The sequence below is a fragment of the Myotis brandtii genome, unplaced genomic scaffold (assembly GCF_000412655.1).
Source record: "Myotis brandtii unplaced genomic scaffold, ASM41265v1 scaffold731, whole genome shotgun sequence".
Classification (NCBI taxonomy): domain Eukaryota; kingdom Metazoa; phylum Chordata; class Mammalia; order Chiroptera; family Vespertilionidae; genus Myotis; species Myotis brandtii.
Genome location: NW_005370895.1, coordinates 386,213 through 408,044, shown reverse-complemented (window position 1 = coordinate 408,044; position 21,832 = coordinate 386,213). Strand labels below are relative to the sequence as shown.

General features: G+C 49.0%; 1 protein-coding gene across 1 annotated transcript in view; it reads left to right on the top strand.

Annotated features, from left to right (window-relative positions):
* The window catches only part of CTDSPL (CTD (carboxy-terminal domain, RNA polymerase II, polypeptide A) small phosphatase-like), a 75,300-nt gene that overhangs the window by 15,383 nt on the left and 38,085 nt on the right, over positions 1-21,832 (top strand). Inside the window, exons 2-3 of the mRNA XM_014530323.1 lie at positions 9,755-9,909; positions 19,262-19,294. Coding sequence (XP_014385809.1) covers positions 9,755-9,909; positions 19,262-19,294 — 188 coding nt within the window. The remainder of the gene's footprint in view (positions 1-9,754; positions 9,910-19,261; positions 19,295-21,832) is intronic.

Here is a 21,832-nt window from a genome sequence, read left to right as displayed (position 1 = left end):
GGGCGTATGTGTGGAGGCCGGTGGGGGGTTGGTAACAGAAGGGAGAAGTGGAGGTCATGCATCCTTCTGTAGGGGCGCTAGTTCTCCAAAGCCAGGAGTGTGCCCAGGTGGGGCCCTCCATAGCACCTGACTCTGGCCCCAAGTAGCCTTATTTCATTTCTATTGTAAGCCTGCCATTTGTGGAGCAACTTTCCTATCTCAATCAGAGGAAAACCCAAGTGCTCCCAGTGGCCCGGAGGCCCTGCCTGACCTAGCCCTTGACCCCTGACCTCCTCCTACCACTGTCACCACAATTACTACATTGCCGCCACGCTGGCCTCCTGGCTGTTCTTGAACATGCCCAGAATGCCCCCACCTGAGGGATAGGGTTAGGGTCAGGGTCAGGGTCAGGGGGGTGCCATCTTCACTAAGGATGGCAGGGAGCTGCAATCTGGGTTCCGCAGATCAGGGGCCTGGCCCTCTGTGGGTAGCACGGGTTCAAGGACGAGGGTTCCCAGGCAGGTGGTGCTGCCTGGGCTGAGCGCGCTCTCGAGGAATCGCAGGAACCGCTTCTTTGTAAAGCATCAGTCATTTTCACGGTTCTGCTTCCTTTCATTCATTCACGTAGTCAGTAAACACCTGCTGGGACAGGCCTGTTTTGCACCCGCGTGTTTCTAGGTCTCGGGGACTCACGTGTGAACAGGGCGGGTTCCAAGCCCGTGTCCCTGGAGCCCACCGTCCAGAGCTTGTCCAGAAGCACATGCCAAGGTGCAGCCCGGGGCGGTGTCTGCCGTGACCACGGACACCCCCCCCACGTGTCTTCCTCACGGTCATTTCTTGGGGCAGCAGAGTGTTCCGCCCGGTGGCCCTGCCCTGATGTCATTGGCCATGGCTGCTCCCTGGACATTCGGATTGTCTGCTCTTCGGCACCTCACTCCCCTGCTTTTCACGCGGATGGTTCCCGTTGCAGTTACTGGCCACGCGTGTGTGACTGGACCTGTGCCGTCGTCAGCCTTACCACCACCGTGGGCTGCAGGCTTTTATTTTTATCGTTTCTGCTCACTTCATAGGTACAAAACTGACCTCATTGTTCAAACATTCACTTATTTGATGAGTGTTAAATTTTAACCTTCACTTCCTCCCAAGGGCATTACCTGTTTAAATCCTTTGTTCCATTACCTGGGGCCCTCGATGTGATGCGTAGTGATCGTTACGAGCTCAGCTTCTCGGCTCGCACAGACCTGGTTTATATCCAGCCCTGCTGCGTAGGAGCGGTGTGGCCTCGGGCACCAAGGTCTCGGCAAGTGCCAAGATGAGGAAGGGCACTCCCAGAAGAGGGGCTCCCAGAGACAGTTGGGTGGCCTGGGCACATTCAGGGCACAGTGGGACGGACAGCCACCGTGTCCGGTTCCATCTCATAGGGCTGCCGTGAATGTCATTGGTTCATTTTGGAGTTTTCACAAGTGTAGCCTTTGAAGTGAAGGCAGGTGGCGCAAAACCTCATATTCACAGTTCCTCCCTGGAAATAAAACCCCAACCCCAAAGAGTGCTGGGGGGAGGCAGGAAGGGGTGTGAGGTGGCTGGGAGCCCTATAGTCACGTGGCTCTGGCTTTGAACCCAGCTCCCTTGCTGCATAGCCGTATGCACTCCGAGTCCCTGTCTTCTCATCAGAAAGGTGGTCACGTCTAGCCAGTGTGGCTCAGTGGTTGAGCGTCGACCTATGAACCAGGAGGTCACGGTTCCATTCCCGGTCAGGGCACATGCCTGGGTTGCGGGCTCGATCCCCAGTAGGAGGCAGCCGATCAATGATTCTCTCTCATCATGGATGGTTCTATCTGTCTCTCCATCTCCCTTCCTCTCTGAAATCAATAAAAATATTTTCTTTAAAAAGAAAAGTGTGACAGTGGTCAAAGGTCACATTGGCACTGCACACTGTGCAGGCCAGAGACGATTTATGTCAAGAGCCTCGCACACACAAGGCTCCATTCACGTGGGCTGTTACGAGCCTACAGTGAACAGGGGAACCGTATCCTATCATCGTGGGAAGGTGAGAATGAAATTTCTCCCGCGCCGCCTTTAGCCACCAGCCCTGCTCCCCACTCCCACCCCCATCCTCACCCTGACCCCCAGACTTCTTGCTGCTGGAGGAACAGGGCCAGTTCAGGCTGCGGTGAGAAAAGGCGCTTTCAGAGGCACGTTTCTTTCAGAGCGCGCGGGGTGGAACTCCCTGGGGAAATGCATCGCTTAGAAACGGAACAGGGACTGGCTGGAGAGCTCAAAAAGGTGACTCTTTGGGCGCCGGAGCCCTTTTTCTAGGAGAAAAAGGATGTTTGGGTTCTCAGCGGCCACATCTGCTTTTGAGCTGTGTGCAGCCTGTGCCCTGGCCTCGCCCCGCCCTCAACAACCCCCCTGCTGTCCAAACAGAGGGAAGCTGTGGTTGTTGACCACTCTCTGGGGTGGGAAAGGAATGTAATGTATGCGTAGACTGTCCAGAATTTCCTGTTAGACACCCATCGCAAACCACGGCCCTGGGATGCATTCCAGACATCGCAGCCCGATTCCAGGAGAGAAGAAACGGTGCATTCATGGACCGCTGCCCTCGGAGGGCGCGCCCCTCCTCCCGGAAAAAGGTGTTTAGCTTATTCCATAGTGACTGCCCTTGAGCTGCACGGCCGCTGCAAGGCTGTGGGGTGCTCTGACACCCCCGCGTGTGAAGGAAGAGCCCTGCCTGGGGAAACTCCCGGGTGCAGTTTTGTAGCCTGGACAGCATTGTTGTCCACATCGGTGCTTGGAACAGGTCGTATTTTTATTTTTAATGTTCTACTGGGATGATATAAACCTGCTATGGGACACCCTTAATTTTTTTTTTTTTAAGATTTTTTATTGATTTCAGAGAGGAAGGGAGAGGGAGGGAGAGATAGAAACATCCATGATGAGAGACAGTCATTGATCGGCTGCCTCCTGCACACCCCACACTGGGAGTCGAGCCCACAACCCGGGCATGTGCCCTGACCAGGAATTGAACCGTGACCTCCTGGTTCACAGGCTGACGCTCCACCACTGAGCCACACCAGCCGGGCATGGAGGGTCTGGTTTTAATGAAACCAAGTCCTCTGATGATGCTGTCGGAGATCGGGCCCTCTCCTAAATCAGCTACGGTCCCCTCCGTTTTTGGCTTCATGCTCATGGCTTCTCACTGGGTGGCAAAGACAGCCACCAGGGGCTCCAGGCTTACATCCTACCAGCTTAGGAAACCAACAGGCACAGAACAGCTGTACCAGCAGCACGGGCATCCGTGCTGGGGCAGGCTCTCCTGGGCCCCGGTGGGGTCATGTGCAGATCCCTCAGCCGCTCATGTGGCTCTGAGTATCCGGCCCTTGGTCCTGGACTGGAAGCTGGTGGGGTGAGAGCGATTCCCCAGGAAAGTTGAGGCACTTTTACCAGAAAGATGGGTAATGGATTCTGGCAGGCAGAAATGTCAAATGTCTCCTAGGTTCCCCGTCGCTCGCGGGCGCTTTGAAGATCCTGGCGGTTGCCCCTGGGCCAGCACCGCTCCCGGAGAGACCGAGGAAGTATCTGGGAGGCTTCCCCTCTCGCCTGTGGGACTGAGGGCTTAAAATGGCAAAGACCGACCGATGCATCCACTTTGAGCCGCCCCCTTCGCAGGCCTTGTCTCGGCCCCTCTCCTGCTGCGCTGGAGGAGGGAGGCCCCAGCCCTGGGCGGAGGAAGAGAGGGAATGTCTGTGAATGGGAAGCAGGGTCTTTCCTGGCTGGGCTGCAGGGACGCCAGGTCTAGGAGAGAAGCGTTCGCTCCCAGGAGGTGTCCAGGAAAAGAGCTACGTGCCTGTTTGACCTCAGGGTCACACTCCCTGCAGTTGTCAAAGGTCACAGGAGGCCTGGCGGAGGCCCAGGCCCAGCATCTCCAGCTCTTCACAACCCCGCCCAGGCTTTCTGCCCGCCCGGGCCTGCTCAGAGAAATGGAGAAAGTTACGTCTGAGGGTCACCCCATCTGCTCCTGCTGGCCTATGGGGTGTCCAGGCCAGTGGCCCAGCCGTCCGTGTGAAGAGAAGGGCAGCTGCCGGGAGCAGCCGTGGGCTTGTCTTCGTGGGCAGGGCTCGGGAGGAGAAAAAGGGCGGTCCTTCTGACAGGCCTTCACTGCCAGCGCAGCGTCTAATGGCCCATCAGGGGAGGCTGCAGGAGAGGCCCCTGCTGGGTCTATCAGCCTCCTGTGTGGGCCTCACGGGGTTCACCCCACATGGGAGGCCACTCGTTTTTGATGCCCAGCGAGGGGCCAGGAGGCCCTGGGTCAGATGCAGACTGGGCAGGCGCAGCGCTCAGCTCAGCCGGGTAGAGGGCTCAGCTGCAGCCCCAGAGGGAGCCCAGTGAGACGAAAGCAGGTAGCAGCCCCCAACAGAGCTCATTCGGACCCTTAACCCTTCCCTTTTCTCCCGTTGTTAGAGCAATCCCGTAGAATCACTTTCCCAGATTTGTTTCTGGTTTTGCTTTCTAAGTTACAGTTTATGTAACCGATGTCTGTTATAGTAAGTTAGGCCTCCCAGATGTGTACCCACAGAATCCAGCCTTTGTTTCAGAACCCCCACTCCTTTAAAGAGCAAAAGCTTTTAAGAGGCGAGTGATAATAACAAGAGCTAACATTTATGAAGTGCTTGCCCAGTGCTAGACACTGTTCTGATGCTTTAGATCCAGTGGTTCCCAACCTTCTGGCCCTTTAAATACAGTTCCTCATGTTGTGACCCAACCATAAAATTATTTTCGTTGCTACTTCATAACTGTAATGTTGCTACTGTTATGAATCGTAATGTAAATATCTGATATGCAGGATGGTCTTAGGTGACCCCTGTGAAAGGGTCGTTCGACTGCCAAAGGAGTCGTGACCCACAGGTTGAGAACCGCTGCGGAAGGACTCATTTCATTCTCACAATTGCCTATAATTGCCTTGATTACCCCCATTTTACAGATAAGGAAACCGAAGCACAAGAAAGTCCCGTAACTTAACCTAAGTCCTGTACTATTGCTGGCCAAGCCAGAATTCTCCACCTAAGCAGGCTGACTTCGAGCCCCCGCTCAGAATGACCAAACAGTCTGTCCACTTGTTGGGCTTTCCCTCGGTGGGTCATGTCGATAATTGATTATAAGGTACAACATCAGCAAGAAAACGAGTCGAAAAGCTATGGTAGTTGCCCAGGGACAAAATGGTGAGGGTTTCAGCTGGGATATACCAGGGGCAGGGAATTATTGAGGACAGACTTAAGAGCTGGTAAGGATATCAGACAACTCAATGAAAGGGGGAAGGGTAGATTTTTAGACTAGGAGATGGGTGGCCTGGAAGTTAAGAGAGAGGAATGAGCTGAAGACATATCTCAGCCCAGCTGGTGTGGCTCAGTGATTGAGTGTCCACCCACGAACCAGGAGGTCGCCGGTTCGATTCCTGGTCAGGGCACATGGCCGGGTTCCCGGCTTGATCCCAGTAGTGGGCATACAGGAAGGCAGCTGATTGATGTTTCTCTCTCATCATTGTTTCTGTCTCTCCCTCTCCCTTTCTCTCTCTCTCTCTAAAAATCAATTTTAAGATAACATATTCTTTAAAAATATGTATATCTCAGACATGCACACATTCACGTAGAAATTCAGTGGCCAAGGAACAAATTCCTTCGGCTGGAGTGGGCCTCCACCAATAGGGGGCTTTGAGCCAGCCCCGAAGAACAGGAATGTTCTGAGAAGAGGGGATGTGAGGACAGAAGGAGTGGGAGGTGGGATGTCAGTGTGATCCCGGGGAGGAAACGGTAGTGAGGTGGGCAGGGATGGGTGTGGATACGAGTGGGAAGGTGATGGGGAAAAGCAGGAAACTTGGGATTGATTTTCGATGACTTTTTCTCCCTAAGTCTGACTTTTTTTAAAATGAAAGTCTTTATGTCATGTTTTAGACCGACGTTCAGAGTTGCTACCCCTTCCTCTACGCCTCCAAAGTAGTCTTAAAACCCACGTAACAGGAAGGTGTGTTCATTAAACTCTCTTGAATATCCTGCTGTCACAGCCCTGATAAAGACTTGTTCCTGGATACCTGAGCCACCCGGAGACCTCTCTCCTATGCGCGTTATCAGTGGGAACATTCAAAGGGAGCGAGGAAAGGTGGTGAGAGGCCGAGTCCTGATTAAAAACAAAGAAGCCGGACGGCATTTGTGTGCACAGGGCGGGTGGAGGGTCGGCTGGGGCTGCAGGATGAGGAAGCTGGTGGGAGCCTTCTGCTGGGGGAGGACACGTCTCGGGTGCCTTCTTTTCACGTGGGCCTCCTCTGGTTTTGAGGCTGGAGGGTTGGAGATCATCACAGCCCAGGGGGTGTGGGCCGTGACAGTAGCGACATTTACTCCCCGAAAGGCTGTCAGCCACACAGCTGTTGCCCGGTGTGTGCTTCACGGGCATGGAGTGGAGAAGCATAGGAGTGAGTCTAAAGTTCAGATTTGGAAGTAGATAGGCTTTCTCCTGAGCATCACCGAGCTGCTGAGGGAAAGCTTAACAAGCGAGCTTGCTCTCCCGTCGTTAGGGTAACACATGCCTGCCGCAACACGCTGGGGAAACAGAAGGAAGAAATGGGAGCACCCATAGCCTGATGATGGCTGTTCACCTTTTGACATGGTTTTGCCGATCTTACTTACGCTCTCTTTTCATTTGTTTTTGTACAGTTCTAATCCAGCCAGATATACAATTATTTATCGAGCTTTTCTGGTCTAATGTTATAAACATTTCTCCATTAAACTATGGACTTTGATATCATGTATCGCCCAGCCGGCGTGGCTCAGTAGTTGAGTGTCGACCTATGAAGCAGGAGGTCACATTTCGATTCCCGGTCAGGGCACATGCCCGGGTTGTGGGCTGGATCCCCAGTAGGGGGTGTGCAGGAGGCAGCCAATCCATGATACTCTCTCATCATTGATGTTTCTGCCTCTCTCTCCCTCTCCCTTCCTCTCTGAAATCAATAAAAATATACATATATTTTTAAATATCATGTTTCAAGCAAAATCTTTCCACCAGACTCTAGCTGGAGGAGAGGCAGCTGCTGGGGTGGGAGGCAGTAGGGTGGTTACATTACAAGCCCATATCTTGAGCCCTTTTAGGAACAGGTGAGCACTGGGGGTGGGGTGAGGCCATGCTGGCCCCGAGGAAATCCATCCGTTTCCCGCTGGCCTGATTTCGAGAGCACCGGACCCATCCAAGAGGGACTGGAAACTTAGAAAGCCCCGGCCTCCCGGAGGCTCCTGCAGGCCCTGGGACCGGTTAGCGGGAAGAGGCCTGGGCCTGCCGCAGGCGTGGGAGTGAGGCCGCTTGGGCCGCTCCACTGCTTCATGCAGAGAAGGGAGGACCTGAGAGGCTGCCATTTCCCCATCTGGGGTGATGGGCTCCCAAGTGACTCAAGCTCATTTAGTGACTCTCTCGAGGGCTATTTATAGCCTCTTACAGGCTAAGTAATCAGATGGTGGGAATTATAAGTAGCTCGCTGGCTCCAGGTTTAGGATTTTTTTTTTTTGCATATAAGTTAGTTTGTTAGTTAGTTATTATAGGTTGATGTATGTGATCTCAGAGGAGGAACATAGGTGCTTCTTGAAGAGCTGTTTACTGCCCAACCTGGGTATTACCTGCTCACTGTCTCTGAGACATGAACAAATAGCTTGTTTCCTTGCAGGGAAATGTGCTGTCGTTCAGAGGAGAGAGAGTTGTGTTTTGATTTTTGTTTTTAATCCTTACCCCCAGGATAGTTTTTCATTGATGAGAGAGAGAGACAGAGAGAGAGAGAGAGAGAGAAACATTGATGTGAGAAACATCAATCGGTTGCCTCTCACATGCATCCCGACCGGGGATCGAATCCATGACCCTTCAGTGCATGAGCCGACGCTCTGGCCATTGAGCCACACTGGCCAGAGCAGAAGAGTGTTGTTTGCTTCTCTGAGTAAAGTGCTTGAGTGTGGCACAAAAACAAAAACACCCACCGTAACAACAAAACAGTTTAATCATTTACATTCAGTGTGAGTTTATTGCAGTAGTTTTCTCTCCATTTGGCCTTTTTCCTCTCCTTCTTAATCTTACCTACGTTGTTTCAAGGTTGTCTTCAGCATGGCACCCGGAGAAAGCACACACTTCGGGAACAGGCCCACTTGGGTTCGAGTCCCGGCACACGCAATTACTGGTTGGGTTTTCTCGGCACTAATACGGAAGCAATGACCCTATCTCCTAGGGTAGCTGGGAGGAGTACAGGAGATGCGGGTCGTAAAGGACTGGAATTTAGACGGCTGGTCCTCGGTAAGCAGTGGTCAATATCGCTTCCCACCACTGCTGCTAGCTCGGACTCTGGGTCCGGTGGCCTCGTCTGGCCTGGCGTGTGGGGCCTGAAATGGTACCTGGGACCTGCGCTCAGAGACTCACAGGGAAGATAAAACAGCCAGCTTTCCCAGAGATTGATGGTTCTGAAGCTCATCGTTAGTGAATAAGGGTCTTAAATGCACACTTACTGGGCCATTTGCCCAAACGCAGTCTAGAGGCCCATCCATGCCTATAGAGTTGCTGGCAAAACAGCTTTCCCGTCCTTTTTTCAGAAATTCCGTGCAAACGCACTTGCTTTTGCTACCAGCAAGCGAGTGAGTACCCCAAGACTTTTAGCAAAGGTTTTGCAATCTCTTGAGGGGGAAGGTGCTATACGCTTCCCTCAAGTGTTCAAAAATAGGATCCGTGCCAGAATTGTTTTTTGGGGAGAGAGAAACTCCAACGGTGATCGCGTGGACTTAGATCATTTCCCACGTTGGTGATTTTCCCATTAACCCTGAGCATGTCCCTTTGCCTGCGGCCTCTTCCCAGAGCACTGCTGACCCACCCCGACGCGGTATGTGGGGGGGCAGTCCTGGCTGCGTTCCCAGGCAAAGTCCCCCTGCCCTCCAAGCCGTCCGTTTCCTCCCCGAGGTGTTTTTCCCCTGTGCTAATGTGTGCCTTCTATCGCTGGCGTGGGGCCGCTTGTCTTGCACCCAGGATGACAGAAAGGCTCCATCACTCCCTCCGGAGCGTTGGTCCAGGCCCGGCCAGGGAGCGCGGCCAGGGCCCAAAACCCACCCGGGCCAGCCCTGCTCGGGCCAGAGCACGTGGTCTCTGCCCCAGGTTTCCTGCGGTGTGTGTTTTAAACGTAACGGACGCCTTCAGCCCTGAGCTGTGTGAGTCCAGGCTCCGGTCAGTTCCCCATCAGAGTTGAGGAAGGGGCTCCTTCGTGCCTTTCCTCGTGTTATTTCTTAACCCATGAAATGAGTCGTTTCCGTGGTGAGCGGGGAGTAGCTAAGACCCTAGTTCCAAAGTGAGTCTTGGTCCCCCTCCTAGAGAAACGCTGCCCAGAGCCGTAAAGGGCCTTTGTTTGGAAGGAGTGCTTGGTGCAGGGTCAGGAGACGTGCTCTGCGGGTCCAGCAATGCAGATGGTGCCTGACCCTAAGCGCGGGTCATGTCATGAGCAAGCAGCCCCCGCTGGGCTGAGGCCCGAGGAATTCTGTGCAGCCAGCAGGACTGGACTCCACCGAGCAGCTGGCCGTCTAGGATTCACAAGTCGAATAACAATCCCTGAGCTTAACTTCCTGGGGCGCCTCGTCTGTTTGTCCTGAGTACGTCTCCCGGTCCTGGGGCCGGAGGCGGGGTGGGGTGGGGGCCATGCATATTGGCGTTGGCACGGTGCACCCTGGCTGCGAGCGCGTGCTGCCCTGGGCCACAGCGTGCTGTTTTCTCTTTCCAGCTTCCCATTGCAACGTCAGCTTGAAGAAGCAGAGGCACCGCAGCATCCTCAGCTCCTTCTTCTGCTGCTTCCGGGACTATAATGTGGAGGCCCCGCCCGCCAGCAGCCCCAGTGTGCTGCCGCCGCTGGTGGAGGAGAACGGCGGGCTGCCCAAGGTCAGTGCTGGGGGGACCGTGCACCCAGCCAAACCGCGAGGCTGCCTGTCGGTCACATCCTGGACAGACGTCCTTCCTAAGAGCCTAGCGCGGTGTGGGTGTAGCCATTTACTTAAAGATCCGAAGTTACCAAAAACGTCGTCTCTTTTGTTAAAGGATATCTCAGTCGTTCCCATGTAGCAACTGAAGAGTGTATTTGAAGAGAGCTGTAAGCGTCAGTGCACATTTTTATAACATTCTTGGTTGAATGTATTGAATGGAGAGTTAAAGGACGATGAGCAGACAGAGAAATGGAAAGACAAGAGGAGAAACCAAGTCATGGGAAAGAGCCGAGAATAAATATAAGTGGATTTCACTACCTTGTTTAATAACAAACATAGTTGTTAAATATTCTTTTATAGGTAGCACATAAACAATTGTAAGCCGATTGTCACCGTAGGTAAAAAAAAACAACAAAAAACAGATTCTCCCCACAGGCTGTCTACAGACATATTCAAAACAAAGTAACTCAGAATAATGAAAAGTAAAAGGATGAGCCAAAAAAAAAATCCCACAAGTATAAGCAAAATGAAAACAGGTTACAGTATCAATTCAGTCAAAAGAGAAGTTTGGGGTAAAAATCACGGAGGGAGGCAAAGGGGATTGCTCATGATGAAGATAGTCAAGCCTGAGGGCACAGAAGTCTTCAACCTTTATGTCCCAAATCACAGGAGCAAAGGACATGAACAGGTATGTCACCAAGTAAGTAATACTGTTGGTCAATAAGCAAAATACGTTTCAATATGGCCAGTAATCAAAGAAATACAAATTAAATGAGATCCTTTTTCATTATCAAAGATATTTTTAAAGATAATATTTGGGTTTGGTGTAGGGGTGGGAAGAGGGCGGGTAGAGGATATAAATTGGTTACTGGTAGGAGTGTTCATTGGTTACACCTTTCTGGAGGGACATTTGGGATCTGATCTTAAAAACCTTAAAGATATGCCTATGTGTTCCCCTAGGCAGCTCCAGCTTATGGACATCATTGTAGATGTGTAAAGAACACAAGATATGATCTAGAATACATCATAATATTGCAACATTGTAAGCAACCTAACGATCAACAGCAGACAATGAAAGATCTATAAGTAACCATACAATCAAATAGTATACGGCTATTAAAAAATGACGTCTCATAAATATTACTGATACAGGGAAATGTTCACAATATATCACTTCAGAAAAAAGGCCAAAATATAGTAGGTGACTATATTTATAGCTAGGTACCCAGTCATACGCACACAAAGGCATTTATAAGACTAGAATGATGTATGCCAACATGTGAAGAAGTTCTCTCAGTCTGGTGGGATTACATATAGGATTTGCTCCTCTCTTCTGTGTTTTATTTCTTTTCTTTTTTTCTTTTCCCAGTTCTCACAGAATAAGCTTAAATTAATTTTGTGATTAGAAAATGTATTATTTTTTAAATGCACGTGAATGTAAGGAAGGGGATTCTGGGAAGATGACAGCCGGAGCTCATGGCTCTGACCATTTAAATTCCCTGTTTGAATAAACCCAGGCGAGCCTACACTAAGGCCTGGGAAGTGCATTAACGCCTCCAGTTTTCCTGACATCTCCAGGGGAAAGAGCAGGCATGGGACTCGTTCTCTCTGGTACTCAGTGAGAAGCAGGGACCACCAACAGGGGAAATTGCTCACCTCTTTTGGAGTCCTAGAACAACGACATAAAATGTATAGTCCTGTGAGGTCAGCCACCCAGCAGGAGCCTGGGGGCCCACTGTGTGTGTGTAATCCTTGAAGGGGCTGTAACTGATGAGGTCTTTCTTCATCTCTCGGTGGTTTGTCAGTTTGGGCTTTGCTGGAGCATGGAAGCGTCAGTCCTTGCTGGGCCTTGGGGTGCTCCCTCATTTGCCGCCGCTGAGAAAGTCCAGGTTGAAAAATTAGACTATGAGACTCCTACGGAGGCAAAACTAATGGACGAAATAGAAGAGAACTTCAACAGAAACTCAGGAAATGACATTTCAGGGACTGGATCTTAAGTGCAAAAGTAACTTTTAGAACTTAAAAAACATCCCATGATTTCTAAATATAAAAATTCAGTAAACAAACTGAGAAAAAAGGGAGAATGAGAATGGTCACTGCTGAGAACTGAATTAATGTTCTGGGAGAGCAAATGGAAGAAATATCTTACGATTCAGACCAGAAACACAGAGATGGTAATTGGGGGAGGCTGGAGGGGCCATCTAGGAGACCTAACGTGCAAATAGTAGGACTTGCAGAAAGAGAAAAAGTAATAGAAGAAATTTTTCTTGAGCTGAAAATAATTTTAATTTGCAGATTAAAAGGGTACCAAATCTACAGGAGGGTTAGTGGGGGCAAGCGAGGGAACACAGGCCTAGATACATGCTAGACTTCTCAGCAACACTGAAAGCCACAAGACTATGAAAAGTGTTTATAAGCTACCGAGAGAAAAGAATTATAAACCAAAAATTCTATATGTGATCAAGATTATCATCTATGAAGGAAAAAGATATACATTTCAGGCATACCATGATTCAGAGAGGGGATCAAAACAAATCTGGGTGAGATTGATGTTATTACAATACTAGAGACCTGGTGCATGGATTCATGCACCAGTAGGGTCCCTTGGCCTCCTGTGCCCTCTCCAATCCGGGACCCCTCAGGGAATGTCGGATAGCCGGTTTCGGCCCGATCCCCGCAGGCCCGATCCAGACAGGAGGGAGCCCGATCCTGTGCGTTGAGGGTCTGTCTCCTGGTGGTCAGTGCTTGTCATAGCGACTGGTCGACCAATCGTTCGGTCGCTCAGGCTTTTATATATAAAGATGATTATAGAAAAATGTCAGAATAAATGTAACTATTGGGAACAGAACTAATCTAACAAGTAGCACAATTAGAAAATAGATCCTCAAAGTTCACTGAGAGTGAAAGGAGAAATAAACAGAAATGTGAACAAGCCATCAAAATTAAGGAAAGGGAAAAGGAGCCAATAACATAACAAATAGTAAACCTAACATAAAGAGTAGGTATCAAACCAAGTTTAACAAACCAAACTCTCCTGATGAAAGACCAAGACTATATCAGATGGGCTTGAAAAATTCTGCAGTATGTTTCCAAGAATATACCTATATCAGATGGGAATGATTTTGGCAGCAAGTAAAAGAAAACTGACAAATAATAGCTTAGACAGATAGGGGGCTGTTTTTGTCAGATAAAAAGCCTGAGGCTGGTCACTGCTCCGGTTAGTTTAAGTGCCTGATGAGGCCATCCGGGACCCTCACTCTTTCTGTCCTTTTGTCTTTTCGTCTTTCTGTTCCACCGTCCTTGGCATGATTGCCTCTACCCTCCTGCTTGTAGCTCATTATCTCAAAGCATGAGCTTCAGCCATCGTATCCGCATTGAGAGGAAAAGCAGAGGGAGGAGTAGTCTAGCCATGTCTGTCCCTTTTATGGAAAGTAACAGCTTTCACAGAAAAACCCAGGAGACTTCTGCTAGGTCTGATGGGCCAGAATGTTGTCATGTGGCTACCCTCCAGCAGCAAGGGAGGCCCGAAAGGGGGGAATTTAGACCGGCAAAAAGAATTTATTTATTTTTTAATATATTTTTATTGATTTCAGAGAAGAAGGGAGAGGGAGAGAGAGATAGAAGCATCAATGATAGGAGAGAATCACTGATGGGCTGCCTCCTGCACACCCCCTACTGTGGATCGAACTTGCAACCGGGGCATGTGCTCTTGACCAGAATCGAACCTGGAACCCTTCAGTCTGCAGGCCAATGCTCTGTCCACTGAGCCAAACCGGCTGGGGCCCAGCAAAAAGAATTTAGACAAACAAAACTGGAGCTCTTTTCACAAAAGAGAAAAAAGGAGTGACTACCGAGTAGATGTACTTACTAGTCAGTGAGGGTTCAGTTATGCTGCAGTAACATCCCCCCAAACCCCAGAGGCTTAAAATAATTGAAAAATTATTTTTTTTCTCATGCTGCATGTTTATTATGGAATAGCTGGGCCTTCTGCTCTGTGGCACAATTCAGTCAAAATATGATGTGAGCCACATATAATTTAAATTTGTCTAGTAGCCCCATTTTAAAAAATTATATATACATATCTATAATAATAAAAGCATAATATGCTAATTAGACCAGACAGCTGAATGACCTTCCGGATGAAGCCAGGGCTGCGAGGGCCAAGGCAAGCCACCATGGCTGCGAGGGCCCAACCCCTTGCACAAATTTCATGCATCGGGCCTCTAGTATATATATAAATTGATTTCAGAGAGAGGAAGGGAGGGGGAGAGAGGGATAGAAACATCAGTGATGAGAGAGAATCATTGATTGACTGCCTCCTTCACGCCCCTTACTGGGGATCGAGCTGGCAACCTTGGCATGTGCCCTGACCGGGAATCAAACCATGACCTCCTGATTCACAGGTCAACACTCAACCACTGAGCCACATCAGCCAGACCAAAATATTTTTAAGATAAATTAATTTTTTTAAGGTTCTTTTTCTTTTTTCTTTCTTTTAATATATTTTTATTGATTTCAGAGAGGAAGGGAGAAGGAGAGAGAGCTAGAAACATCAATGATGAGAGAGAATCATTGATTGGCTGCCTCCTGCATGTCCCCTACTGGGGATCGAGCCCTAAACCCGGGCATGTGCCCTTGACCCAAATCGAACCTGGGGACCTTTCAGTCTGCAGGCCGACACTCTATCCACTGAGCCAAACCAGCCAGGGCAAGATAAATTAATTTGAATAATATATTTTATTTAACACAGTATAGTCAAAATATAATTTTAACATGTAATTAACAGAAAAAAATTATCAGTGAGACAAAATTTACATTTCTTTATCTTATAGTCCTTCAAAATCTGGTGCACTTTACATTTATAGCACATCTGGATTTGAACCAGCCACATTTTACGTGCTCGATAGCCTCCCGTGACTAATAACTATCATTATTGGATTGTATTACGCTATCTGATCCTCAGTCATGGACCCTAGACGGAGGCAGGCCCATCTCTGCTTCCATGATTGTCACAGCAGGGAAAAGGGGGGATGGTGCTCACACTGGCTCTTGCAGTTTTCACTCAGAAGTAACATGCCTTGTTCCTACGGGTTAAACACTGAACTAAGACAATAATGTGGTGGCTAAGAATGTGGGGCTTAGCTTGTGGCCTCGCCATAACGATTCCTACTCATGTGACCTTAAGCCCATTGCTGTAACTATAAAACAAGATATAATAAATGTTTGTTATGTCATTATTTTCTTTAAAAGGTAGTTGTTTGTTATGTCATTATTTTCTTTAAAAGGTAGTAACATGCCTCATTTCAGCTTACATTTTATTGGCCAAGGCAATGCTAGGGGGATAGAAATGTCATCCTACCGTGTGCCCAGAAAGAGAACTGGAATTATTTGGTGAACTGTGCTAATGGCTATGACAGGGGGTGGCTAACCGTTTCTGACCTGATATCTAACATACCGTGATTTTTTTTAAAAGGTGGAAAATAAAGAGATGGGCAAAACGTACAGAGCAGATCAAATAAAAAGCAAAAGTGGCAATGTTAATATCAGAGAAAACAGAATTTAAGGCCAAAAGCATTAAATGGGAGAAAACGGAACATTTTATAATGATAAAATGTCTGATACAGGAAGTGTATAATAGCCATAAATCTTTATATACCAATCAATAGTACAGCCAAATACATAGAAAAAAGGCATTTAAATGTGATTTTTTTTTAAAAAAATCTTCTAAAAATAAACAGTAAACAACATGGGAAAGTCATTGGCAGTTTCTGACTGATATAATAAGACAAGAAAATAAAACAATTGGTACAAATATGGAAAAGATACAAAATTAGTTTTATTTGCAGATGACATGGTTATTTACATGGAAAACCCAAAACACTACAAAAAAAAATGGAGTCATTAAAAGATTTCAATATGGTAGCTCTATTTATGGAGAAATGTGTTTCTGGATAGGAAGACTTAAAATTTATAAAGAAGGAAATGTCTAAGAGTAGCTAGAGAATTTGGGGGAGAGAGAATAATGAAGGATGACTTGCCTTGACAGATATTAAACCTTACTCTCCATTGGTAGAAAAATATATGAGTGAAATTTGAGCAGTGACATTCTACTGTAAACTGTATCACAGCCCCAGGTTCTGATATCATCTCCCCAGACTCTTCCCTCCCCCCAATTTAAAAATTATTTCTGTAGAAAATTGTCCTTAGTGAAGGGAACATAGTTTGTACCCTAGACCTATAGAGGGGGAAAAAAGAAAAGAAAGGAATCGCTGCTGTCATAGTAAAAATTATTTTAGAATAGTTCCTGCCCAGATGCAATGACCTGGGAAGATGGTGCAGCATCCCCGAAGGTTTCCGACAGTATTCGGCTGTGTGTACCCGTGAGGAGAGGCCTTTAAAGGCAGGTCTCTGGCACAGCTGAGCTCCCCTGGACTTGGTGTTCATTCATGGGCTTCCCTCAGTTTCCATTTGTCCGAATGGCTTTTTAAAGAATGAAGTTGCCCTGACCGGTTTGGCTCAGTGGGTAGAGCGTCGGCCTGCGGACTGAAGGGTCCCGGGTTCGATTCCCGTCAGGGGCATGTACCTTGGGGGTCCCGGGTTCAATTCCAGTCAAGGGCATGTACCTTGGTTGCGGGCACATCCCCAGTCCGGGGTATGCAGGAGGCAGCTGATCGATGTTTATCTCTCATCGATGTTTCTAACTCTCTATCTGCCTCCCTTCCTCTCTGTGAAAAATCAATAAAATATATTTAAAAAAAATAAAAATAAAATAAAGAATGAAGTTAACTCTGAGCAATGCATCATTGGCATAACACTCGAGTTTTCCGTCGGAGACCAGACCCCATAGAAAGAGCCCAGGTTAGAGTGGGACCAGCTAATTCCCAGAGCGGGAGCCCTCTGCCCTTTGCTCTCCGCACGGTCAGGACACCTGGAACACACAGCCCGGGCCCAGGAGATGTGGAAGCAGATTCTAGGCCTGTCTCTTCTGCTGACTCCTTAGCTCCCCGTGCCTCGTGGAACTCAGCATTCCAGAGGCAGAGGGAAGGCTGTGGACAGAGCGCAACAAGCAGATGGCCTCTGTGGAGAAATGCTTTGGTGGGAGTGGCCTGGGGTGGCAGCCATTGCCACATCCAGTTACACCCTGGACCTGCAGGCCAGTGGCCCAAAGGTAGTGTCTGCAGCCCCTGGCCAGAGGCTAGGACGGATCAGCACCTAGAAGAAGACCAATAGCAGAGACCAAGGAGGACTTCTAAGGGTGAGGACAAAGTGAGCGAGGTTTCTGGACACTCACTATTACGTGCATACCCCATGTGCACGTACACACACACACACACACACACATACACACACACACACACACACATAAACTTCTGGGGTGATTTTCAAGCCCAGACATCTGTCTAGAGTAGCGCCTTTGGTCATAGCCTGTGTTTTGTCAAGCCCTTCAGAGTTATCTTGCTTCACTGATGTGCTCGCCTCATGGAAGGGGTGCCTGTGTGGGAGCTGTGCACAGTCTCCCTCTGGTGCAGGGTCTCAGTGGCGGTGGTTTTGCCCCCTGGGGAACATTTGGCAATGTCTGGGGACATGTTTGATGGTCACTACTGGAGGTCCTACTGGTATCTAGTGGGTAGAGGTCAGGGATGCTGTTAAGCATCCACAACATCCAAGACAGCCCCCCAGGGCAGAGTTCTCAGGCCCAGAATGTCAGCAGTGCTGGGGTTGAGAAACCCTGCTCCAGGCTCACCCAGCTTGTGAGGGCTTGTGAGCAGCCGGTTCAAATCGCCCAAGTCCAGCTGCTGGAAATAGTACGATTTAAGAGCTGCTGAAATGACCTTCTCTATATAGGTTCTTGCAAACTGGGCTTTGCTTCGATGGCGCCCGCTGTGTGTTGAAGAGCAGCACAGCTCTGCTTTGAATAATGGCAAGAGGCCGTTTAGAATCCTTAAGACAAGCCCCGAGTGTCCTGAAGCAGGGAAGAGCCATCCAGATGATCTCAAGAGGAAACGGTAGTCGCTGTTAGACTGCAGAGGGGACGACTGGGGTCTGGAGACAATCAGGAAGTTGCTAAATGGTTCTGAGAGTCAGAGCAGAGCTCAGGAAGGTGCCAGCCACCTGCCACTGTCGACAGTCAGGTTTGGCCCCTTTCCGTGAGCCCCCCATCACCAGACCCCCCCTTCATAAAAGATGGCTACGCTTTTCACAAAGCGCTTAGTGTGTGGGAGACCGTGAAACAGAGCACGCCCTTATCGGGAACCCCGCTGCTGCTATCTGTTGGCTCCTATCCCACCATCTAAAAAAGAAGAAGCACAGAACGTGGAAAAGCTCAATGGAGATAAATTTCTTCTTTTATCAGCATTTCTTATTGATGCCAAAATGAAGTGTTTCCATCAGCCGTGTGTGGAATGGGGGAGGGGCATTCACGGCTGAGGAAATGATTGAGGCTCTTTCTTGGGGCCTGAATTTTCTTTTTCTTTACTCTGTTTTTATTGATTTTTAGAAAGAGAGGACGGGAGAGGGAGAAGGGAGAGAGAGAGAGAGAGAGAGAGAGAGAGAGAGGGGATGTGAGAGCAGCACATGGATCAGCTGCCTCCTACACGCCCCCTACGGGGGATCCAGTCCACAGCCCGGGCATGTGCCCTGACCAGGAACCAACGACCTCTTTGTTCATGGGTTGACACTCAACCACTGAGCCACAGCAGCCAGTCCAGGGCCTGGATTTTCTTGACACCCCCTGAGAATACAGGTCCTGTCCCCTTAAAGGGAAAGCTGTCCCATGTCTGTGGCCTCGGAAGGCACTTCTTGTACCTCGCCTTGACCTCCTGTCCGGTCCTCCCTAGAAGAGGACCAGGAGTGGCCAGGGAGTTCCTTGTAATCTGATGAACTTGTCTTCCTTTCCCTGCCCACTGTGTAGACTGAAGGCTTAGTCTTCTCAGGGAAAAACTTAACTTAAAAGAAGAAACAAGCCAGTTATTAGAGGGAGTCATGGATCAAAGTAGTGTATGGGTTTTCATTTTTAAATTTCAATTAAGGATTAAATTTCTGGGAGTACGAGAGGCACTATTCAAGTAAACAAGATGAGTAATGAGCCTCAGGAACCCAGCCTGGATTGTCAGGGGAGGGGGTGTCTGGGAGGCAGAGACCCTAACTGTGGAAATCGTTGGGTTCCTCCCTCGCGCTAAATACCGCCAAGGTACCGAGGATGGGAAGTCATGTGCCTGCTGTACACTCAGAAGTGCTTTCAAGTTTCTTTTGAGTATATGTTCTACTTCTCTTCAAACCTGACAATGACTTTTTTTTTTCTTTTTCCTCAGGGTGACCAGAGGCAGGTCATTCCCATACCAAGTGTATGTATTATTTATTCAATTTTATTTAAACATTCGTAGAGTCTTGCAGCTGTGGGCCTACTAGTATAAAATGTTCTTGCTTATGTTGCGTTTTATCATGTCATATAGCCAACTCTGTTCTGTTAAAAAGTGAAATGAGGCTACATTTTCTTAAATATGTTTTTATTGATTTTTAGAGAGAACAGGAGAGGGAGAGAGAGATAGAAACATTGATGAGAAAGAAACATCTATTGGCTGCCTCCTACACACCCCCCACTGGGGACCGAGGCTGCAACCCAAGCATGTGCCCTTACCAGGAATTGAACTGTGACCTCCTGGTTCATAGGTCAACACTCAACCACACCAGCGGGGCCACAAATTGATATTTTAATCCAAAAAATTCTCTTCTTCAAATTGTCTGATTCAAATTGGTTCTCTATTTTTCCTTGGACTTTTTGATCTATTTTCTGTGACCATACAAGAGACATAGCAGTCCTACATTTGCAAGGAATGGATTTCATTAGCACGGGCTGACTCTACACTTGGTAATGCATGTCACTTGCAAATTGCCCAAGAGATGTCTGATAATTTCATTTTTCTCAGAACTTTAACTCTCCATGTATTAACAAGCTGCAAGGGTCTGTGGAGTGGTTCAGACTTTGCCAGCAAACCTGGGGGTTGGGCTTTGTTGGGAAAACTGATCAAAACGTTTGGTGAGGCAGCACGACTTCTTCTGCAACGTTGAGTAGGATTCAGATCTGTTCATCTATCTTTCCGTGGATTTTTTTCGCATATTTTCAATCCCCAGTGAGATTCAGAACCTTCATACCAAGTAGTGTCATGTACTGTGTTCTTCCTGCACAGGTTCCTACATTACACAGGTGACAGGGGCACCTCTCCCCCTCCCTTGGACACTCCAGTAGCGCTCTTTCTCCTCAAAGCTCATTCACTGTTGTCTGTAAAGTTAGCACTGGTCGGGGTAAAAACTACTGAGAAAGATGGCCCTCTACCCACACACCGAGACTCATTCTGGAATCCTGGAATAAAAAATCCAAGAGGGAAAAGATTCCTTGTGTAACGGAGCCCCGTGCAGGGTCACTAACCTGCTGGCTGCCTCTTACATCTGCACACTGGGGCCGGCCTTAGGGATCTGCGAGCTGTCGTGCAGAAAACCGAAGCCTCGCTCGAGGAACTTGCTCCTTTGAGTGATAACCTCCAGAAAAGCAGTTCTACTGAGGGGCATGTGTGGTCTCTCCACAGCCAACTTTATATGCAGAACTGAGCCACGTCCATCTGAAGGCCAGCTCAGCCCGGGGATTCGGGCCTGAGGCTCCCCTGCAAAATGTGCACCCACCTGTCAGGGCCGCAGGCCGCACACCCAGAGTAGCTCTTCTGAAACACAGGGGGACCTGGTCGGTCCTGGGAGCCCCTGAGAGCTTGGGGTGCTGTGCCACAGGCCCAGAAAGCCAGGCTGGGACTGAGCCCACAAAGCAGGTCCCTCGGCCTCCTGAAAGCTTTTTCCAGGCCCTGAATATGGAAGATACACCCGAGTAGTTCCAGCAGGGGTCCCCTGACTCAGCTTCTCGCCCCTCTTTTTTCATTCTCAGGCTTTTCTGTGTCTATGTGCAGGTTTGGCGTTTTGACTTTTCACAAAGCAATAAATGCAAGCTCATGGTTTAAAAAAAAATACTGCCCAGCTGGCGTGGCTCGGTGGTTAAGCGTCAACCTATGAACCAGGAGATCACCGTTTGATTCCCAGTCAGGGCACATGCCCAGGTTGTAGGCTCGATCCCCAGTAGGGGGCATGCAGGAGGCAGCCAATCAATCATTCTCTCTCATCATTGATGTTTCTCCCTCTCTCCCGCTCCCTTCCTCTCTCTGAAATTAATAAAATCGTATTTTTTTTAAAAAGAAGAATGAAAGCAACTATAGAGTTAACTATTCGTGGCTGCAAGTTCACCAGGACAGGAAATTTCAGGTCGACTCCAAGGGAGAGAATTCCCAAACTATTGATGATAAGTCACGGTCCCTTCCTCCTCCCCATACAGCCACATGCTTTCTGTTCCACCACCACCACCACCACCCATCCTCACCCCCTTTCATCCCCCCGGCAATACTCCTCTTGATAGAACTGGTGTTTCTCTTGTTCAGCTTTATGTTGGCCTGAGAGAAAATTTGCTTCAGGACATTTTTTTAGTTAATGATTCAGGCATTACCTGAACAGATCAATTGAAGCAACAAAGCACTATTGCCTGTATGCAGTGCCCTTGCCTGCTCCAAGGACACAGCTGTCCGCAGGAATTCTGACCCGTGGTCTGGAGGGTTTGCTGCACCCAAAGCCGCGCTCCCAGAGGAGCTGTGTGCCCTTGGGAGATGGGCTAAGGATTGATGGGATCCCCCAGCCCGTTGCCCATCCCTACCCCCACCCCCCCCCGCCAGGCCTTGTTCTCTGCAATATGCTAAGTCAGCCCTAACCAGTTTGGCTCAGTGAATAGAGCATCGGCCTGCGGACTGAAGGGTCCCAGGTTCGATTCCGGTCAAGGGCATGTACCTTGGTTG